This window comes from Larimichthys crocea, chromosome XXIV (assembly GCF_000972845.2).
Source record: "Larimichthys crocea isolate SSNF chromosome XXIV, L_crocea_2.0, whole genome shotgun sequence".
NCBI classification, from domain to species: domain Eukaryota; kingdom Metazoa; phylum Chordata; class Actinopteri; family Sciaenidae; genus Larimichthys; species Larimichthys crocea.
Window position 1 is genome coordinate 985,949 of NC_040034.1, and position 18,796 is coordinate 1,004,744.

At 41.2% G+C, this 18,796-nt stretch overlaps 2 protein-coding genes across 3 annotated transcripts; one reads left to right on the plus strand and one right to left on the minus strand.

Annotated features, from left to right (window-relative positions):
• The first annotated feature begins 3,099 nt into the window (after positions 1-3,099).
• On the plus strand, positions 3,100-13,213 carry tmem62 (transmembrane protein 62). The gene is made up of 14 exons (XM_027274945.1): positions 3,100-3,360; positions 3,566-3,782; positions 3,964-4,075; positions 4,164-4,301; positions 4,694-4,739; positions 5,188-5,329; positions 5,540-5,664; positions 5,831-5,953; positions 6,941-7,096; positions 7,608-7,767; positions 7,891-8,089; positions 8,192-8,287; positions 8,381-8,499; positions 9,196-13,213. The coding sequence occupies exons 1-14, from the start codon at positions 3,341-3,343 to the stop codon at positions 9,517-9,519; spliced, it is 1,977 nt and encodes a 658-aa protein (XP_027130746.1). The 5' UTR covers positions 3,100-3,340; the 3' UTR covers positions 9,520-13,213.
• Positions 13,214-15,009: 1,796 nt separating this feature from the next.
• Positions 15,010-18,756, minus strand: ptgr2 (prostaglandin reductase 2). 2 transcript variants are annotated; one of them, XM_019279350.2, is made up of 9 exons: positions 18,645-18,756; positions 18,462-18,528; positions 18,218-18,336; positions 17,499-17,690; positions 16,722-16,892; positions 15,962-16,171; positions 15,588-15,797; positions 15,426-15,465; positions 15,010-15,349 (listed from the first exon to the last, which is right to left on the minus strand). In XM_019279350.2, exons 2-9 carry the CDS (start codon positions 18,496-18,498, stop codon positions 15,285-15,287), a joined length of 1,044 nt encoding a protein of 347 aa, XP_019134895.1. In that variant the 5' UTR covers positions 18,499-18,528; positions 18,645-18,756; the 3' UTR covers positions 15,010-15,284. The 2 variants fall into 2 exon arrangements, with proteins under 2 accessions (XP_019134895.1, XP_019134894.1); XM_019279349.2 differs by having other exon boundaries at positions 18,641-18,754.
• Positions 18,757-18,796: the final 40 nt, after the last annotated feature.

Below are 18,796 nucleotides of genomic sequence, written 5' to 3' on the forward strand. Positions count from 1 at the left end.
GAACGCGGCCACAGGACAGAAAATAAATAAATAAATAAATAAATAAATAATTAATAAAATAAACGTTTTCCACTAGGAGGGCGTCATTCAGCCAAAGATTGCGACTGATGTCCAACTGTGTCACTGAGTGCCACCGGTGGTGCATGACCTCTCTGTGGTGGCACATGGAGGAAAAACATTTTTTTTAACCCTTAAGAGGTCCTTTAATAAACAAAAAAACAAAAATAATTTCCATAAAATACATTCAGAGAGTATTTGCTTAGTGTTATTATTATTATCAGGGCCTGAGATGGGGTAATGTTTGGCAGCAACTTTGATTTTCATGCTATATTCAGTCAACAATTAAAAAAAAAATACAAAATGACTGAATGAATTAAAAAAAAACATATTAGACTCAATCAAAATACTGCAAAGTTTCGGCTCGCTGGAATGTATAATTCAAAATATGTTTTGCATTTCCTGAAATGTTTGATTTCCCGTCAACATCGTCACAGTCTTGCCCATTCTTTGCATGTAAACACGAGGTCAGATAGTGAACTGAGGTGAAATAATTATCCAATCTAATTCACTTTATTTATATAGCACGATTTTTTAGCAAACACAAGGTTTCCAAAGTGTTGCACAACAAGATAAAACACAATAAATGACACAATAGAAACACAATAAAACATGAAGAAGACAATAGAAAGATAAGAAAAACAATAAAATAAAATAATAAAAAAAAAAATGCATGTATACACATAAAATTAATAATTAGTTCCAAAACTTCAGGAAAAATCAGGAATAGAAGATCGGGGGTATGGCTTTTCAACAAACTAGCTCTGGTTTTATTAAAGATTCAACATTAGTACAGAGTACAGAGTTGGTCTACACTACTGTATTTTAACATCTGTCATAACGGTGGTAATTTGAAAGTCTAATATTTGACCATTTCATCTCAAACTGTGGTATGAGTACCATACGAGATTAAATGTGACACAGGTTAGTAAGTGAAGGTGAAATTAACGGTTTAAAAGTTCTTCAAACGTGGCAAACAGTCACCAATGAATAATCTTCTCATCAGGAATAAACCTGCCTCCTGTGTTAACTGTCTGTAGTTGAACAGGGTCAGTTGTCTTGAAGAGGAAACTATGCTTTAAAAGAAACACTTTGCAGAGTGGACATTTTCTGTTTCTCAATCTATTCAAATTTTTTATTCTTGCTTTTGCTTTCATTCTTTCCTCTTTACATCACCTTCTGCTTTTAATTCATGCAAACTCAGCAGTGTATGTCCAGCACATGTTATTATTAGATATAAGGAGAAACAGCTCTCAGTTTCCATGTATTGAGGTATGTGCCAATATTTCTGTAGAAACATGACAGGCTTCGTGGAAGACCCTTAAATCTGACATGCTGGACTTCTTTGAGACACTATCAGGACCAAAACCTCACAGCACAGAGACAGTTTTTTTCCCTTATCAACAAGGCCCAGGGCCCGTTTTGACACTGACCCTCCACCCCAAACCCTACACATTACATTAAAGTAGGATCCACTGTCTCTATGTGTTACATTGTCGCACACCTTTTATTTAACATCTTTTGGACTTCCTCAGTTTGATAAATATCTTGCACATTTCAAATATTCTGCATACTGTGAACTGCTGCACATGACCTGGCAACTACTTTGTATATTTCTGCACAGAGTGTACAGCTCTTTCCACTTTAAAACATACTGTACATATATTAATATTGTTTATATTTTGTAATTCTTTGTTATGCACCAAAAACAACAACACCAGTTCCTTAAACGTGAAAAGCTACTTTGCAATACACCTGTTTCTGACTCTAAAACATGTTCATATTGCCTCGTCATGTTTCAATATAGGTGACGTTCCAATCTGCGTAAACAGACATCTGTGTCTCCAGACTAGAACATGCTGACAATAACACCTCCATGGGTAAAAACATTCTCTTTGACTAATTCTGGGTGTGTAGTATTTGTGGTGTTATCTTGGGGTTTAAAGTCGATCCACCAGGATGAGTTGGGCAGAACGTGAGACCGACTCAGGCACTTCTGATGAACTCTGAGAGTGTCTCTAATTCTCCTTGATCAAGCGTCAATAAATAATACATCTGAACACTTTCTTCCCTCCTGACCTCACCATTGACCTTTGACTTTGACTGATTCCAGTCTGGTATCTTCGACTACATCGAATAAAACTAACTGAGGGTTGGAAAAAAAAAAACAAACACGAACACAGATGGGACAAGGACACTTTAAAAAACACTATTTATTAATATTATATCATTAATTAATAAACTTGTGTTAGTTTGGAAAATTTTCACATGATCCTGTACAAAATAAAAATAATATTAAAATAATGCGATTTGTCTGCGGTAAAACTTTGGTTATTAATGATTAGTTAGTTAATCAATTATATATATATATATATATATATATATATATTATATAGATCTATATTATACTATATATTAAATAATCAATAATATAGATAGTATATATTTAATTAATAATAATTTTCACATGATCCTGTAAAATAAAACAATATAAATGTGTGATTGTCGTGGAAACTTTTATTGTATTATAATTAATAGGATTAGTTGTTAATAATGTAGTTATATATATATAATATATCTATTATATATATATATATATATATATTAATATTATATCAATAAATATAATCGTAATTATTATTTAATAATAATTAATTTTCACATGATCCTGTACAAATAAAAACAAATAAATGAATGTGTTTGTCGTGGTCACACTTTTATTTATTGTATTATTAAATTAATAGGGGTTAGTTAGTTATAATTAATAATATATTTATTATATTACTATATTATATTTATTAATACTATTCATTCAATATACTAATATGATTTAATAATAATAATTTTCACATGATTCCTGTACAAATAATTAAAATAAAGCTTTGTGGATTAAATAGGATTAGTTAGTAATAATTAATAACATATTATATAATTATATTCGTAACAACACGTTTGTTTTTAATTAAATTTATCATTTATTTTATTTTATTTAAGTAACCCGCCACTTCTCGCTCCCCGCGAACTCTCGCGATGACAGGTTGATTGCAGTATCCGGGAAACGGTGTCAGAGTGGGAGCTCTGTCTCCGGTTAAACTGTCGGTGACGTTTCCTGATCCAACCGGTCAGTGAGTTTCTGCTGCTGCTGCTGCTGCTGCTGCTGTCTGTCGGTGCTGCTGCTCCTGCTGCCTCCACCTCCTCCTCCTCCTCCTCCTCCTCCTCCACCTCCTCCTCGGAGCCTGGATGAACTCCTCTCCGCACCGTCGATGCATCCGCAGCGGCCGCGATGTCAGAGCCGGTCCGAGTGTGAGATGTTAGCCATGTAGCTCAGAGCCTCCCCGTGTCTGCAGTCTGATGTCGGTGTGCTTCGTGCCGTTAGATTATTCACACCAGTAGCTCGGGCTTTATTTTCTATTATTATTATTATTATTATTTTTATTTTTATTATTCTGTCCGGGACAGACAGCGGCAGCCATCCCCTCCCCTCCCCGCTTCTCTCACCACTTCACAGGGGGAGGATGCTGAAGCTGTTCGGAGCCCTGGTTCTCCTCGGACTTGCCCTGGCGTGCATCACCTCCTGGGTGCTGGACAGCTATGACACGGCTTGGCACCCCAAACGGAGCGTTGCTGCAGGTGATGGAGATGGAGAGGACTCTCCTCCACCACCACCACCTCCACCTCCACCATTCCCCGGCGGCGAGTTGAGCAACATATTCTGGTTTATACAGGTGTGGCTTTTGAATGCATGCAAGTATGAATGGAGCAATGCATTTTGCAAGTGCAACTCTGTCTGTGTGAATGATTGACAGAAAGAGGTCAGTGACCGCAGAGAAGTGTGTCATTGTGCAGGTGCACACAGTTAAAGTTGCAGTCAGACTTTGCACTAACACACATTACGTCTCATTCAAGGTGTCCGACATCCACATCAGTCGATTCCACGACCCGAGACGCATCCCTGACTTTGAGAAGTTCTGCACCGACACGATCGAGGTGATCAAACCGGATTTAGTGCTCGCAACAGGTAACTTACACATCCCACTTTATCTTTATGACACACGGGGTGTGGCGCCTCATCATCTTCTTCTTGTTCTTCTTCTGCTTCGCCACAGGGGATCTGACAGACGCCAAAACAGAGAGTAAAGTGGGTTCCCTCCAACACGAGGTGGAGTGGCAGGCCTACCACAACATCCTGAAGAGGTCCCGCGTGATGGAGCGCACGCGCTGGATAGACATCCGTGGGAATCATGGTGATTTAACCACCACCGGGGTGGAGGGATGCATGCATGAAGGGGGGGACTGAAACACAGTGTGTGCACAATTAAGGTTTTCTGGAGAATCCATTAACTGTGGTGCGGCGCAGGAAGTCATCCCCACCCGCCCCGCTTCTTCTTCAGTTATTGGATCGCGAAGCTATTAGACGTGAAACAAGATATCTTTACTTTGAAACCCGGGTCAAGAAGACAGATATGCAGCTGTAATTGATTGTAGATGTGGATGTGTGTTTGCAGCACGGATTTAACTCGATATCTTGCTTATATATGAGGAAATCTGATTCCTGGGTTTAAATTCTGCATTTTTATGCTTTTAATATTTTATATCCTGCTTAATTCTCACCGTTATTTTCATTTTTCTCTGACAGATGCCTTCAATATTATGTCCTTGGACAGCACCAACAATTACTACAGGTCAGTATGATGCAGTGTCTTTATAAGCAGAGTCTGTGTGTGTGTGTGTCTCTGAAACATGAGTAGTTGCAGACCTACTTATTGACAATAATCCAAGCTGTCTTGAGCTTCCTGAGGACCAAAAATAGAAGCACGAATCTACATGAAGAGGCCCGACTCTCTTGTTTTGTTTTGTTTTTTGACACAAATGATGTTTTATGTGACATCGCTGATTGATCTTCTATCTCCCTAATATTCTTAATGTTGTGGCTGCTCCTCCTCCTCTTCCTCCTCCTCCTCCGCAAGGCCGAGTCTGTCTCCTGTGCACGGCTAATTGATTAATTCAAAAAAGCATTAAATTATCTCAGGACTCCATCAGGATACGGAGCCGCTGGCTCCATCCCAGATCCACATTGTCTCGTTCGCTCACGTTTGATTTTCTTCCATTTTTTATTCTTCTTTGTTATAGGAAATACTCGGCCAATCAGAAAGTCGGCTCTTTCCACTACGTTCACAAAACTCCCTTCGGCAACTACTCGTTTGTCTGCGTGGACGCCACGCTCACTCCGGGGCCCAAGAGGCCGTACAATTTCTTCGGTATTCTCAACCAGGTACGGCTTTCTCTTCACGCTTTGATCTGTTAATGATTACAGGATGATTTGCGGCTGCGAGAACATGAAACAGAAGCTTGTACTAATGCGTACAGCCCAAAAACAAACAGCAAAAATGTCAAGTGCCCTCATGTTTTAAATAGTAAACATGGTTCACACTGTAGATAATGAGTTTAACGTGACTTATAGTTCTGCTTTTCCTTCTTTCAGACTCAAATGGACCTGCTGGACACGTTCAGAGCTGAGAGTATGAGGAGTAACCAGTCCATCTGGTTTGGCCACTACACCACATCCACCGTCGTCTCTCCCTCTCCAGGAGTTCGGGACACGATGAGGTGAGAAAACATTTGACTGTTAGACGCTGAACCAGTTTTCTTCTGCTGGGTGTGTTGGTATAAGTCAGAGCACAAACATTCATTCATCACGCCGTCGAGGATTAGCTCCGAGCTGTTCCTGCAGGTAAACATTAACATGTGGACTTGATGTGTGTGTGTTTTTTAGATCTGCAGTCGCGTACCTGTGCGGCCACCTGCACACACTTGGCGGTCTCATGCCCGTCCTCCACAGCCGACATCCCCAAGGCGCCCTGGAGCTGGAGCTGGGCGACTGGATGGACAACCGCAGGTACAATAAACAACAGGAGGGCAAAAGAGATCAGAAAAAACATAAAATCGAACTTGAAAATAAACATAGCCTCCGGTAAAACACAGTCTTGGTGATACAGGTACCGCCACGCTCAGCCATAACGGGTAGACCAGCTTACATCACATGTAGAAATGTCCCTATTTTACTCTGACATTAACATAACATAAAGGCCGTCCCTTGTATTTTAGAAGGCGTGAAATAAAGTCTATGAATTATCTTGTTCAGAATAAATTTCCCCTTCGCCTCTCTCATGCGTTTGATAAAATATTTAAGCAGTCCTCCTCACTCAAATCACACCCCAGGTCTTTCTGCCAAACGATAAATATTCGTCTCTCGCCGCCGTGACACGAGTTCAAATACAGCAGCGTGTTCAGGCTACAGACAGTTAACACGGGAGTCACAAGATTATTTAGTGTCGACTGATGTCGGAGCCGGTTCAAGCAAACCAGAGCTCCAGATCTGATCTGCACTGATCTTTCTTATGTTTTGTGTTTTGAAGCTGCGATTGCAGAGTTTAATTTGACCTCATTATCTTATTAACTTATTATCTCAGCCGTCACATTTTTAGTTTGTGATTAATCATGGATTTGTGGTTGCTACCGGGCCAAACATGACGACATCTCAGGACGATACTGACAAAGAATATTACAGGAAATGAAAAACGTATCTTAAAATCTTAACAGTATAGTATTTTAATAATATGATATCTTTTAAATTAATAGATTTTTATTTTTAAAAATGATTCTTCCACTACACAGGAGGTCACGCACCACCGGTGGTACCCCGTTCAATTAAAGTCTTACAGCCTTGCTGGCTTTATGAAATAATGTGAACTTCTAAATCAGTGACTTCATCGTTTTTAATTGCGCTGCTTACTGGAAACGGGTTGCGGTAACTGAATTGATTATATCATTAGTAATTATTGTTGTGTACTGTTAGGAAGTGCTGATCATCATCTGTCTCCAGGTACAGAGTCCTCGCCTTCGACCACGACCTGCTGAGTTTCTCTGACCTGAGGTTCGAGCAGTGGCCTGCGGTGCTCATCACCAACCCCAAGGACGCGCAGTACCTCCACCCGGGAGTGGAGCCGCTGGGTCGGATACGCAGATCGACACACATCAGGTGTTTGTTTTGTGTGTTTGCTCAACACAGTCCTCCTGACACGTAACATACCCAGCTCACGAGGTTTCTCACGTGTTCGTGCTCTTATTTACATGCCTTTTTATTTCATGTATCAAACCTGGATGCAGAATTTTTAAAATATTTTACCTTATTTTTGCAGATTTTCTTTCTTTTTTTGATGTTTTGCAATGAAAGTTATGTTTATTTGAAGTTAACAATTGAGAAAATGAATAACTACAGCTGCTTTTTGAATAACTCTTTATGTTTTTCTACATTTAAGGCTCAGAAATACCATTTCCAGGAACTAAACGTCACCTTCTCTAATTCTAACAACACAAACTTCCCCTTCGCTTCCTGTGCCTCTTACAAAGAAATTCTTAATACATAAATAGCAAGTGTCAAGATCATCACAAGGACAGTAAACAAGCTAGAAACTTACCTTTGCTTAATGTTTGGTTTTATTTTTATTTTTTAAAATACTAAAACCTTCATTTTGCTGCCTCTCTAACAGGATCCTGGCCTTCTCCGAGGCTCAGATCACAGCCGTGCATGTGAGCGTGGATGGGGAACCTCTGGGGAAAGGCCACTCTGCTGGAGGTCCTCTCTATGTTCTGCTGTGGGATCCGTCTCTCTACCTCACAGGACTGCACACGATCAGAGTTAAAGTGGAGGTCAGCACGGCGGCGAAAAGCTATAAAGCACTAACTTTTGATACACTACTGGCAGCTCTATCATGCAGATGTGTCTCAGACTTTAAAGATTCGCCTCCTCTCTTATGTTTTTGTGCGAGTCAGGACTCGGCGGGCCGGACGTCGGTGCGGGAGCAGCACTTTACTCTGGAGGAAGACCTGACTCCGAGCTTCGGCTTCGTGCAGTCCTTCATCCTCCTTACGGACCACTACATCCTGGCCCGGGTGGCCTTCATATTTATGATGCTGCTGAACGTCGGTGTGCTGCTGGCCTTCAGGTTCCTGCGTGTTCCTTCAGGGAGAGGTGAGCCGCCACCGACCACACGCCTCAAACAAACGCAACATTTAACTCTGATCGTCAGGTGACTGAATATCTGCTCTGATTTGGTTCTTCTCTCTCCTTCAGGATTGTCTTATCAAGCGTGTATGTCGCTCAAACTGGTCAGCACAATGGACACCTTCTACTACTCTCTGCTGCTGTTCAACCTGTGCACAGCCTTCGGTGAGTCGTCACAGCAGCAAAATCTGTGAATGAAAGACACGTCACGTTAACATTCAAGTAAACATACGTCCTCCTCCTCCTCTCCTCGCTCAGGCCCGTGGTTCATAGGAGAGATGATAGACGGCCACAGTGGTGCCTGCTTCGCCTTCGGCGTGTTCATCGACGGACACTTCCTGGAGGGCAGTCTCACTTACGTCGTCGGAGTCGTTCAAGTAAGATCTCAGTAACGTCTGTTCATGTGCAGATGTGTCATATTTGCTTATATAAGCTGTAAGATCACTTAATTTTCTATCAGCAAAATATCTTATGAGTGCTTTTAGGTTGAAAGGAAAAGCTCGTAGTGATGAAACCACAGAGGATTATTGCCTAAGGGGGGTTTCTAGAAACATTCATCTCATTCTTTGGGTTTTTCCAGCCTCTAGCTTCTCTGTTTCGGTTTCCTCTCACCACTCTTCATATCATTTTTAGCCACAGCAGACAGCTATTTTTAAGCTCCTAAAAAAACCAACTGTACTGTACCTGCACAGAAAAACCAATGGCAGACTGTCACAGTTAGTGATTATAGCTGGTGAACGCGGCGGTGCACGTAGCAGCTGAAGATATTTCCCCTCAGGAGCCGGTTTAGATCATCAGGTAGACAGAAACACTGAATGAGTGTTAAAAGATTAGTCATAGTTATAGTAGGTCTTTAATTTTAGCTGTTTATGTTGTAAAATATTGAAAACAAAGATTTAAAAGCTTGTTTGAGCTCCTCGCGTCGTGTCTTTAAGAGGTCACAAGGTCACAAACCGTCCAATCAGGCGTCTGTATTAAAGCTGTTCGTCTGATCTTCTTATTATTTTTATTATTATCATAACTGTCGTCATCTCTGGTCACACTTAACGGACTTCATTTCCTCTCCACGCCAGCTCCTGTTCTTCAACATGCCCCTCACCTCGTATCTGTGCTGGAGCCTCCACCACCGTTGCCGCGGCAACACCTTCCGATCCCACTTCCTGCGGCCGGGCTGCCGCTGGCGGACTCTGGCGGTTCACGTTGTCATGCTGCTGCTGCTCACCTGGCAGGCGCACTCCTGCTACTTCCTCCTGGAGACCTACGGCCCGACGGCCTTTCTGCTGTCTCCCGTCCGCACGTGGGCTCTGGGGCTCGGCCTGCTATTGGTGTACCGCGCCTGGACGGGCCCGGCCCCTCTCCTCCGTGACAACAACAGCAAGAGCGTCCCTCCCTCTTGACAGTAATTGCACTGTACCACCACCATCCTCACCCCCCCTCCCTACCTCCCTCACCTCCTTCGAGCCTGACTCACAGATATATTTTGCCGTCTCCATCCTGGAAAAGCCCCCCCCGATCAGCAGCTCTCCTTTCTTTCTCCTCTCCTTCCAAAGCCACCTCGCGGTACACCACTTCACTCTCCTGTTTCTAGATAGTATCGTTTACTTAATATGCATGTTATTGTAAAGCACCGGTGAGCACATTTCTGGCCATATTCATAGCAATGTGTACAGTGTAAAAAAAAAAAAACACCTTGAATACATTGAGGGTAAAACAGCCTATTTAAGCTAAAGGAGATCTAGTCCAACGTGTGCCGCAGTCGACAGTATAAGAGCTGTATCCTGCTGTGGTTTTAAGCTGACTCATTTACTTGAGCTTGCCTTGGCCCCCCCCCTGCCCCCCGAATGCCACTTCACCACTGCCAAAGGATGAATAAGAAAGATTTCACCTTTTATTCTTCCCTCTGAATGTCGTTTTCATTCACTAATGGACGTGCCAAAAACTCCCGATCCTCGTGTTTACCTTCCGACAGACACAAATCACGCGGATGACAAAACGGTGTACGCCTCACTTTGTGTACCGTAAGCTTTTCCTAACCTCCCCTCCTCCTCCCCCCCATGGCTGACAGAGCGCAGTATTTACAACCCTAGACGATCGCGTTTCCAAGTTTATTCCGCAAGATAATTACAGGAAATCAAAGGGGAGGAGATGGTCAAATCGATCGAACGCCGTGGTCGACCTGCGTACAAGTAGTTAACGATTGATTCCCAATGCGCACAACTGCCACTAAAAAACAAACAAACAAGAAAAACCACTAAATATTCGCGTTGAATAGTCATATCAAAAAAAAAAAAATCACCAGAACACAAACGGGCCAGACTCTGCGTGCTTCACTTCAAACGTGACTACAGGAAGCAGCTGTTTGTTTCTCAGGAATGTGAGCACTTGAACAATAGGCTGGTCCCAGTAGTATTTCAGGACAATGTTTTTTTATACCGCTATAGTAGCTCAGTGATCGGAGAAAAAAAAAAGTCATGTCAAACAATCGAGATGCGTGGTGGCAAAAAAAAAAAGAAAAAACAACAAAATGAATGTGTTATAGATGTGTTGAAATGAAATGAAGCAGCACACTATGCTGTTTTTTTATTTTTTATTTATTTATTCCTACTACTGATTGTATTGAGTGATTTTCTTTTTTTTCCCCTTCGTGTTATACACCGGTCAAAAGTTAGGACACCTTCTAATTCATTGATTTCTATTTGTTTTTATCGTTTTCTACACTGTAGATGAACCCGAAGACATCAAAACTATGAAGGAGCGAATATGGAATCATCAGATAAGAATATGTTTGATATTTTCAAAGTAGCCGCCTTTTCTTTCATGACAGCTCTGCACACTCTTCACCTGGTATAGGGTTTCCAACAGAGGTGCTGAGCGCTTGTTGGTGGTTGATTTTAGAGGACGCAGCACTCTTTCTTGGTCAAATAGTCCTTACATAGCCTGGAGGTGTGTTTGGGGTCATTGTTGTGGTGGAAAAACAAGTGATGGTCCCACTAAGAGCTAACTAAATGTTCAGTGCAGAATGCTGTGGTTGCCATGCTGGTCAATCGTAGCTTGAATTTGGAATAAATCACCAGCAAAGCATCCCCCACACCATCACTGCTTCATGCTTCAAGGTGGGAACCACACATGTAGATAACAAGAAAAGATGCGGACATTGGAACCAAAAATTTCAGATTTGGACTCGTCAGACCAAAGTCCAGATTTCCACTGGTCTGATGTCTATTCTTTGTCTTTCTTGGTCCAAGCAGTTCTCTTCTTCTTCTTGTTGTTGTTGGTCTCCTTCAGGCATTGGTTTTTTTTGCAGTAATCCAACCATGAACATCAGATTTACACAATCTCTTCCGACCAGTGGATGTTCAGATGCGTTTTCTACTTGAACTCTAATCTGAGGTCTCGTTAATTTTTGATTTCTAAGGCTGATAGGTAAACTAACAAATTCAAAAATCCTAAGCAGCAGAGGTAACTGTTGGTCTCCCGGAGTGTTTGATGGTTTTTGTGACTGCACATGACGATGCATTCAAAGTTCTTGATATTTTCTGGACTGACTGACCTTCATGTCTTAAAGATGGACCGTTAATCCTCTTTACTTAGTTGAGTAGTTCTTGCCATAATATGGTTTAATCCAGTAGTTAAATAGAGATTTACTGTCTGAAAAACACAACTGATGGTCTCAAACACAACAAGTCATGGACAAGAAATTCTACTAATTAACTTTTGAAGAAGGCAGTCCTGTTAATTATTACATACTACACTACCAATACTACTATACTGTACTTCTGCTATAGAAGTAATCCAGGTGTCATGAAGAGTGTGCAAAGCATGTGTCCACTTTGAAGAATCTAAAATATCAAACATATTTTGATTGGTTTACACTTAAAAATATTTAAAAAATAAAGATCATTGAATGAGAAGGTCCAAACTTTTGGTTGGTGCTGTATCTGCACTGTAAATGGACATTTCTTTACCTCCCTCATGGCCAGTGTAGTTAGGAAGCTAAAGGAGCATTCCCTAAGTTGCTTTGTGTGTGTGTTTTTCGTTTCTGTCTGTATCTGCTCCGAACGTTCGTTAATTCCTTTGGTTATTAGCGAAAGGTGTGCGAGCAGCTCGCTGACCGTCTGTTGCACTCTTAATTCTTAGTCTGTAGTAGCAGGTGCTGGATTCCACAAGAACAAACTGGTCTAAAAAAAAAAAGAGACAAATAGGGTGAAGACCACATTTATCAAGTCTTTTAATAGAAGCAATGTTCCAACATCCATACCCAGCATGAGTGCAGAATAATTGCTCAGTGCTGTGATAAGGCATGCAGTTTAATATTAGACCAGCTGCTAGACACTGAGAAAATTAAATTATGTGCACTTTTGCTGGCAATGGTTTTAATAACTTTTTTTTTCTCCCCCCTCTCTCTGCATAGACAAGTCTTTTTCATTTGTACAGGTCCATCACCAAGTATATAACTCCAGCATATAGATAGATATTTAAAAAAAAAAAAATTGATCTTGTTAATGGAGAGTTTCTCTCTTCATGACGACGCTCAGTACCTCTTTACAAGCTGTGCAATCTGTCCACACGGAGGCAGTATTGAATGGATTTGGAGGATCGTGAGAGATGACTGCATTTCACTTCCACTTCCAGATTATGCATGGGACAGTTGTTTATTTAGATTTTTTTTATTTTATTGTTATTGTTTTGTTTTTTTGTTGTTGCAGAAAAGCACTAAATCCTGTCTCGATGAGACGGTTCACTGATGTGCACTCATTATGTTTAACTATGAATCTGGTTGTGATTGTTCTGTACTGTACACTGATTTGACTGTTCACAAGAAAAACAGACATCGACTCCACCACCAACACCACCACCACCATCACCATGAAGGAATATACTGTAAGTGATGTGCTGGTGTTCACTTGACTTATTCTGCATCCGCTCTTGTGTTCAAACTCTATACGGTATACGGAGGGAACAGATGATGATGATGATTTTACACCTGCCACATATTTTTCTCGTGACAACTGAAATTAGAGCCGACCACTATTTTATTTTATTAATGGTTTATAGTGCTGTGGAATAAAATGTTCATTACAGTAAATCATATTCTTTGTGTTTGTCTTCGCGTCATTGTCACACACACACAAGAGTGAACCAAGATCACGGAGCTTGACACTGACAAGACTGTAAACAACGTCGTTAGACCAGTTAAAGAACTCGTAGCTCAACATTTCATATCTGTAATTAAATTATAACACTTGGATTGTGCTTATATGATAATAAGACAGGCCTGGTATGTAGCTCAGCGAGCTCTTCTTAAATTATATATATTATAATATTTTCAATTTCCAAGCGGTAGATGAAAACACCTCCATATATATATATTTATATAGATATACATATATAGAGAGAGGTGTTATCAGCACTCCATAGTGCTGATATCACTGTATTTAGTACTTTAGCTGCCTAATACTACTTACAAATATTTCATTTAGTTTAACCTGTGATGTCTGAGACATTAAATCACATCTACACGATGTAAAAGATCACATAGTGTCCAAGTCCAATGGCTTGTTTTAAAAAAATAAAATTAATTTTTAAGTTGGTTAGCACGTGTCTGTGAACTTTTAAGTATATAACTTTTGGTATTGTTAGCTTTTACTACTGTTAACTGTTTAAACAGTAATGTTAAATAAATATGCAGCACATTTATGGACATGATTAACGTTATGTGATGTTGTGTAGTGTTATTAATAAAGGTAAAAAACTAAAAACTTGAAATCAGTTGAAAAAAATTAACTGATTAGAGGTTAAAAGAAACAATTAAAAAGGTTTTAGATTTATAAATACATTTATTTACATGTTACAGAACTCTTTTTATACTAACAGTATTATACACTGCTCAAAAAAATTAAAAGGAACACTTTGAAAACACATCAGATCTCATCAGGAAAAGAAATCACGCTGGATATCTTTCCTGATATGGACTGGGTAATGTGTTAAGACATCCCCAAAATCAAACCAAAGAAATGATGTGGCAGGCTAGTCCATTTTGCCAAAATTTCTTTGTAGCAACTCATAATGGTACTCAGTAGTTTGTATGGCTCCTGGACAGTCTGAGGTGCAACCAGGCAGCGTCGGATCGACCGAAACATAATGACCAAGAGGTGTTCTATTGGATTTAGGTCAGTCTGGCACAGGGGCCAGTCAATGGTATCAATTCCTTCATCCCCCAGGAACTGTGTGCATACTCTCGCCACATGAGACCAGGCATTGTGGGGCACCAGGAGGAACCCAGGACCCACTGCACCAGCGTAGGGTCTGACAATGGGTCCAAGGATTTCATTCTGATACCTAATAGCAGTCAGGGTTCCATTTTATAACCTGCAGAGGTCTATGCATCCTTCCAGGGATATGCCTCCCAAGACCATCACTGACCCACCACCAAACCAGTCGTGCTGAATGATGTTGCAGGCAGCATAACGTTCTCCACGGCGTCTCCAGACCCGTTCACGTCCATCACATGTGCTCAGGTTGAACCTGCTCTCATCTGTGAAATCACCTGGCGCCAGTGGCAATGTGGTGTTCTGTGTAAAACCATTCCTGTTTTGGGGGTTGTCTCATTGTTGCCCCTCTAGCGTACCTGTTGTTAATTTCATTAACACCAAAACAGATGAAAATGATAAACAGCTACTTACCTGACCAGATCAATATCCCAGAAGTTGAGCTGACTTGATGCTATACTCTATGCTAAAAAGTGTTCCTTTTAATTTTTTTGAGCAGTGTATATTTGGCTTGTTTGGCAACCTTTTACTGAATTTTGTCAGTTTCGGGCCTCCATACAAGCAGATATCTAAAGAGAGTGCAATACGTAAAATTAATATCACGAGGCAATACTGAAATATTGTAATCTACATTTATTTAAAAGTCTAAATTACTAAGTATTAAACAAGTATTCATTTTGTTTTTCTTTAGTACACAATATTAGTGAACATTATGTAATTGTTCATCTACGGTTCATCATTGTAATCAACCGGCATCATCTAATCAAGACACTAATCGTACCTCAGTGCATCAAAGTTAGTGTTAATAGCAGCGATAGAAAGTCAATATGTTGGTTGATTTCCCAAGACATCTGTTGAGCGCAGTCTCTACTGGCGGCTGCAGCTGTTTGTCTTCACTCTGATATCTTGATAATTTGCTTGCCGATGTTTCCCCCTTTCATCATCGAGCAAAATGCATCTGCAATAAAAATTAAAGTTCACAAAAAAAAAAATGATACAATAAATTCAAATGTTCAGATTCAAAGCCCACGTACCTCCCATGTTTTCAATGCCGTTCACCACAGTTTCCAGCACCTGCAGAATAGAAGCAAATAACAATTACATGTGAAGAGACAAGACTGGGAAGCAGCATGCATTTTGCAAAGGAGGACACCCACGCAACCAACCACACATCGTCACCATCATTTCCTCCTTACCTTGATTTGCCCTGATTTCACCCACTGGCTGAGCTCGCAGAGGGCAGCGTCTGCTTTGTTCATGTAGTTAAGCACCATAAATCGCTCCCGGGTGATGTTCTTACTTTGCAAGGTCTCGTGTATCTCCTCGCTCAGGGGCGGAGGATACGGCACATCCTTGTTGTACTGGGAGATCTGCCCACACAGGATCACGTGGCCGCCGTTGTTCAACTGGGTCAATGAGAGTGAGATGTAAAGACTTTCACAATCCAGAGTCACCACTTGTGATGCTGGCAGTGCAATTACAGAAAGAAAAGCCAACAACAACACTGCTGGCAGTGCAATTACAGAAAGAAAAGCCAACAACAACACCGTCTGCAGCACTCGAGCGTTACCTGTGCGATTACGGTATCGCTGATGGCACCTCCGACGTTGTCAAAGTAAACATCTATCCCATCGGGGCAGCACTCTTTGAGCCTCGCAGGGACGTCCTCTTGGCGGTAGTTGACGGCTGCAGTGAAGCCGAGGTCTTCCACCAAAGCTCTGCACTTCTCATCAGTACCGCAGATCCCGACCACTCTCACACAACCATCGAGCCGGCCAATCTGGACACATGAAAGCACGACGCCCTTTCTCTGTTATGTTTGTATCGGTGGTTAGATTGTATCTGATACCAGTTATAGTTTTAACTTGCCTTCAAGTGTCATGCATTAAAAATCAGAGATAGTTGAGCTCACTTCAAACATCTACTACATTCTCAGTAAAAACTTATATGTAGTAAACATGTAAAAGTCTTTTCATGTAAACATGCATCCCAAAGTTCATATAAGAGTTTAAAAAGTTCAAATAAAACAACAGAATTAGACAATAATGAATTAAATTTAGCAAAACAGATAATACATGAATTCAATTTGGCCGTACAAATTAATTGTTTCCCTTTTTTGTAAGTCGCTTTGGGTAAATAAATGTAAATAAAATGTTATGTAACATTTCTGATGTGAGCCTCAAAGCTGAGGCTCCGGGCTTTAGGCCCAAATATTACGATTATTAGATAAAATATTAGATATGCACGTTGCCATCAACTCAGAGAGCTACAGACGTGTATAACATATCAAAACCTTCTTGGACCCAGATCTGATATTTTGCTGTATTTACCTGCCCGGCGATGGAACCACAGGCTCCAGCCGCTCCACTCACCACCATCGTCTGATGGGCCCCTTTGGTCACATGACCCTTTTCCCTGACGCCAAACAGTGCTGTGAGGCCCGTGATGCCGACTGCACCCAGGAAGTAAGACAAGTGTCCATCAACCAACTGAGGATCGACCTGCAAGAGACAGAAGGAAATATATGTACTGTGTTCTGTGCAGGAGATTGGAGGAGAAGCAGCCCGGCTGCGTGGACGATCATCTACCAACAGGTCACAGCATGTGAGGCTTCATGACTGAGGGGTCATCACAGGAATCGGGTATCGAGATGGTGGTAGCACACACATACCTGTGTGTTCACCTCAACAACAAACTGGTCGGACAACTCAGACGTCCTGAACAAGAAGGCTCAGAGTTGTCTCCACTTACTGAGGAGACTGAGGTCATTTGGAGTGTGCAGGACTCTGTTTCTATGACACTGTGGTGGCTGCTGGAGGGACAGAAGAAGACCTAAGATACTGGTCAAGAGGTCTACCTCTGTCCTGGACCAACTAGCTTCCCTGATAACTTTGTATGTCTGCTGCAGCAGATTTATCAATGAAAACATTAAAGTAAGAGGCCACAAAACCAAACCAAAGCGCTAAAAGAGGCTAAAACTCTACAGAAAAGTCTGCATCATTGATCACTAAAGTCTATCTTAACTTATTGTACCTCACTGGTGTCTAGCAGTCCACCCATTACTGTAACTACATATCCCAGAGACGCTCGTCATCAATGTGCCTCACCTTCTGTAGGACGCTTCCTTTCATGACAGCATGCGTCTGCCAGGGCCAGTTGAAAAAAGTGACCACGTCTCCTTCAGCGCGATCAGCACAGCGGCTGGACTCCACCACGCCGACACCGCCACCATCGACACACTCGGAGAGCTGCCACGGGGTCAGATAATCAGCACCGGTGTCGTCATTCATTCTGCACCTCTGCGGAGCAAAGACAGGTAGATACAGCATGAAAAGTCTTCAGATGACACTTGTTTTGAAATGAAAGCTTTTGTTTTGTGCATGCATAATCAGACGCAGATGACTGACTGTTATAAAAATTAGGATTATACTGGGGTGCAGATGTTTTAATTCATATAGTGTGTGTGTGTCCTGTTTTTTGCATGTCTCGTGCACCAGCCTCAGTGAAACACAGACCAAATAAGGGTATTTGGCCTGTGTTTTACTGAGGCTGGCAGGGAGAGAGATAATTATAAATCAATAGTACAAGGACAAGAGGGACAGGTTAGGGAAGTATCATTTGGACAAGGAACATAATGTTCATTACTCAGCAGAAAACCAAAAAAGGACGTTATGATATAAACTGTATCAATGGGGAGCTGTCCGAGACAGCACATTTAAAAAAATGTATAAGAATCAACTGTTAGAATAATAAATTAAACTTAAACTTTGATACTTTGAATCCAGCCTTCTTTATTAAAGGGTTTTTTTCTTTCCATAATACTGACCATGTAAGGGTCCACTGACAGGTAAAGCGTCCGAACCAGGACCTCCCCATCTTTCAGCTCAGGTGTTAAAGTCATCTCCTCCAGACGGAAATTTTCAGGACCTGGCGCCCCATTTTTACCTTGATAACATAAAATAGGTTGGAGTAAGTAAACGTGAAGCCACACGGGGTGCAGTAAAGTAAAGTTACAGCACAGGACACAAGAAAATAGGTTATCCTATATACACAAAAAAAAGTTTTCTTACCTGGCCGCGAGTTGAGAACAACTCTCTGCACCTGCATCCTCGAAGAGTAACGTTAGCAGAGGCTAACCTGGCAACAAACGTCAAAGGTTACGGTGTTAAAAAGGTGAAAGGTGTGTGCGTGTGTGTATGTTTGTTTTACATTGAATAACAACACAATAAGTTAACTATTCATAAAATACCAGCAGGTTTGCAGCGTGTCCTTTCTTGTCTGTGCTGTCTGTAAGCCTGCAGAAAGTCAACAGACCACTGGAGTCTGAATTAGCATCAAAGGCGAGATGATTCCCTGTAAACAACTTCCGGTTTCGTTTAAATCTAAAAATCTCTCTGTAAACAAC

Coding starts and splice junctions, on each gene's coding strand:
- tmem62 (XM_027274945.1), top strand. CDS start 3,341: ATGTCAGAGCCGGTCCGAGT. Junction 4,302..4,693: donor AGACATCCGTGGGAATCATG/GTGATTTAACCA, acceptor TTTCTCTGACAG/ATGCCTTCAATATTATGTCC. Junction 5,954..6,940: donor GACTGGATGGACAACCGCAG/GTACAATAAACA, acceptor ATCTGTCTCCAG/GTACAGAGTCCTCGCCTTCG.
- ptgr2 (XM_019279350.2), bottom strand. CDS start 18,498: ATGCAGGTGCAGAGAGTTGTTCTCAACTCGCGGCCAG. Junction 15,798..15,961: donor GCGATACCGTAATCGCACAG/GTAACGCTCGAG, acceptor TCATTGACCCAG/TTGAACAACGGCGGCCACGT. Junction 15,350..15,425: donor CGGCATTGAAAACATGGGAG/GTACGTGGGCTT, acceptor TTTTTATTGCAG/ATGCATTTTGCTCGATGATG.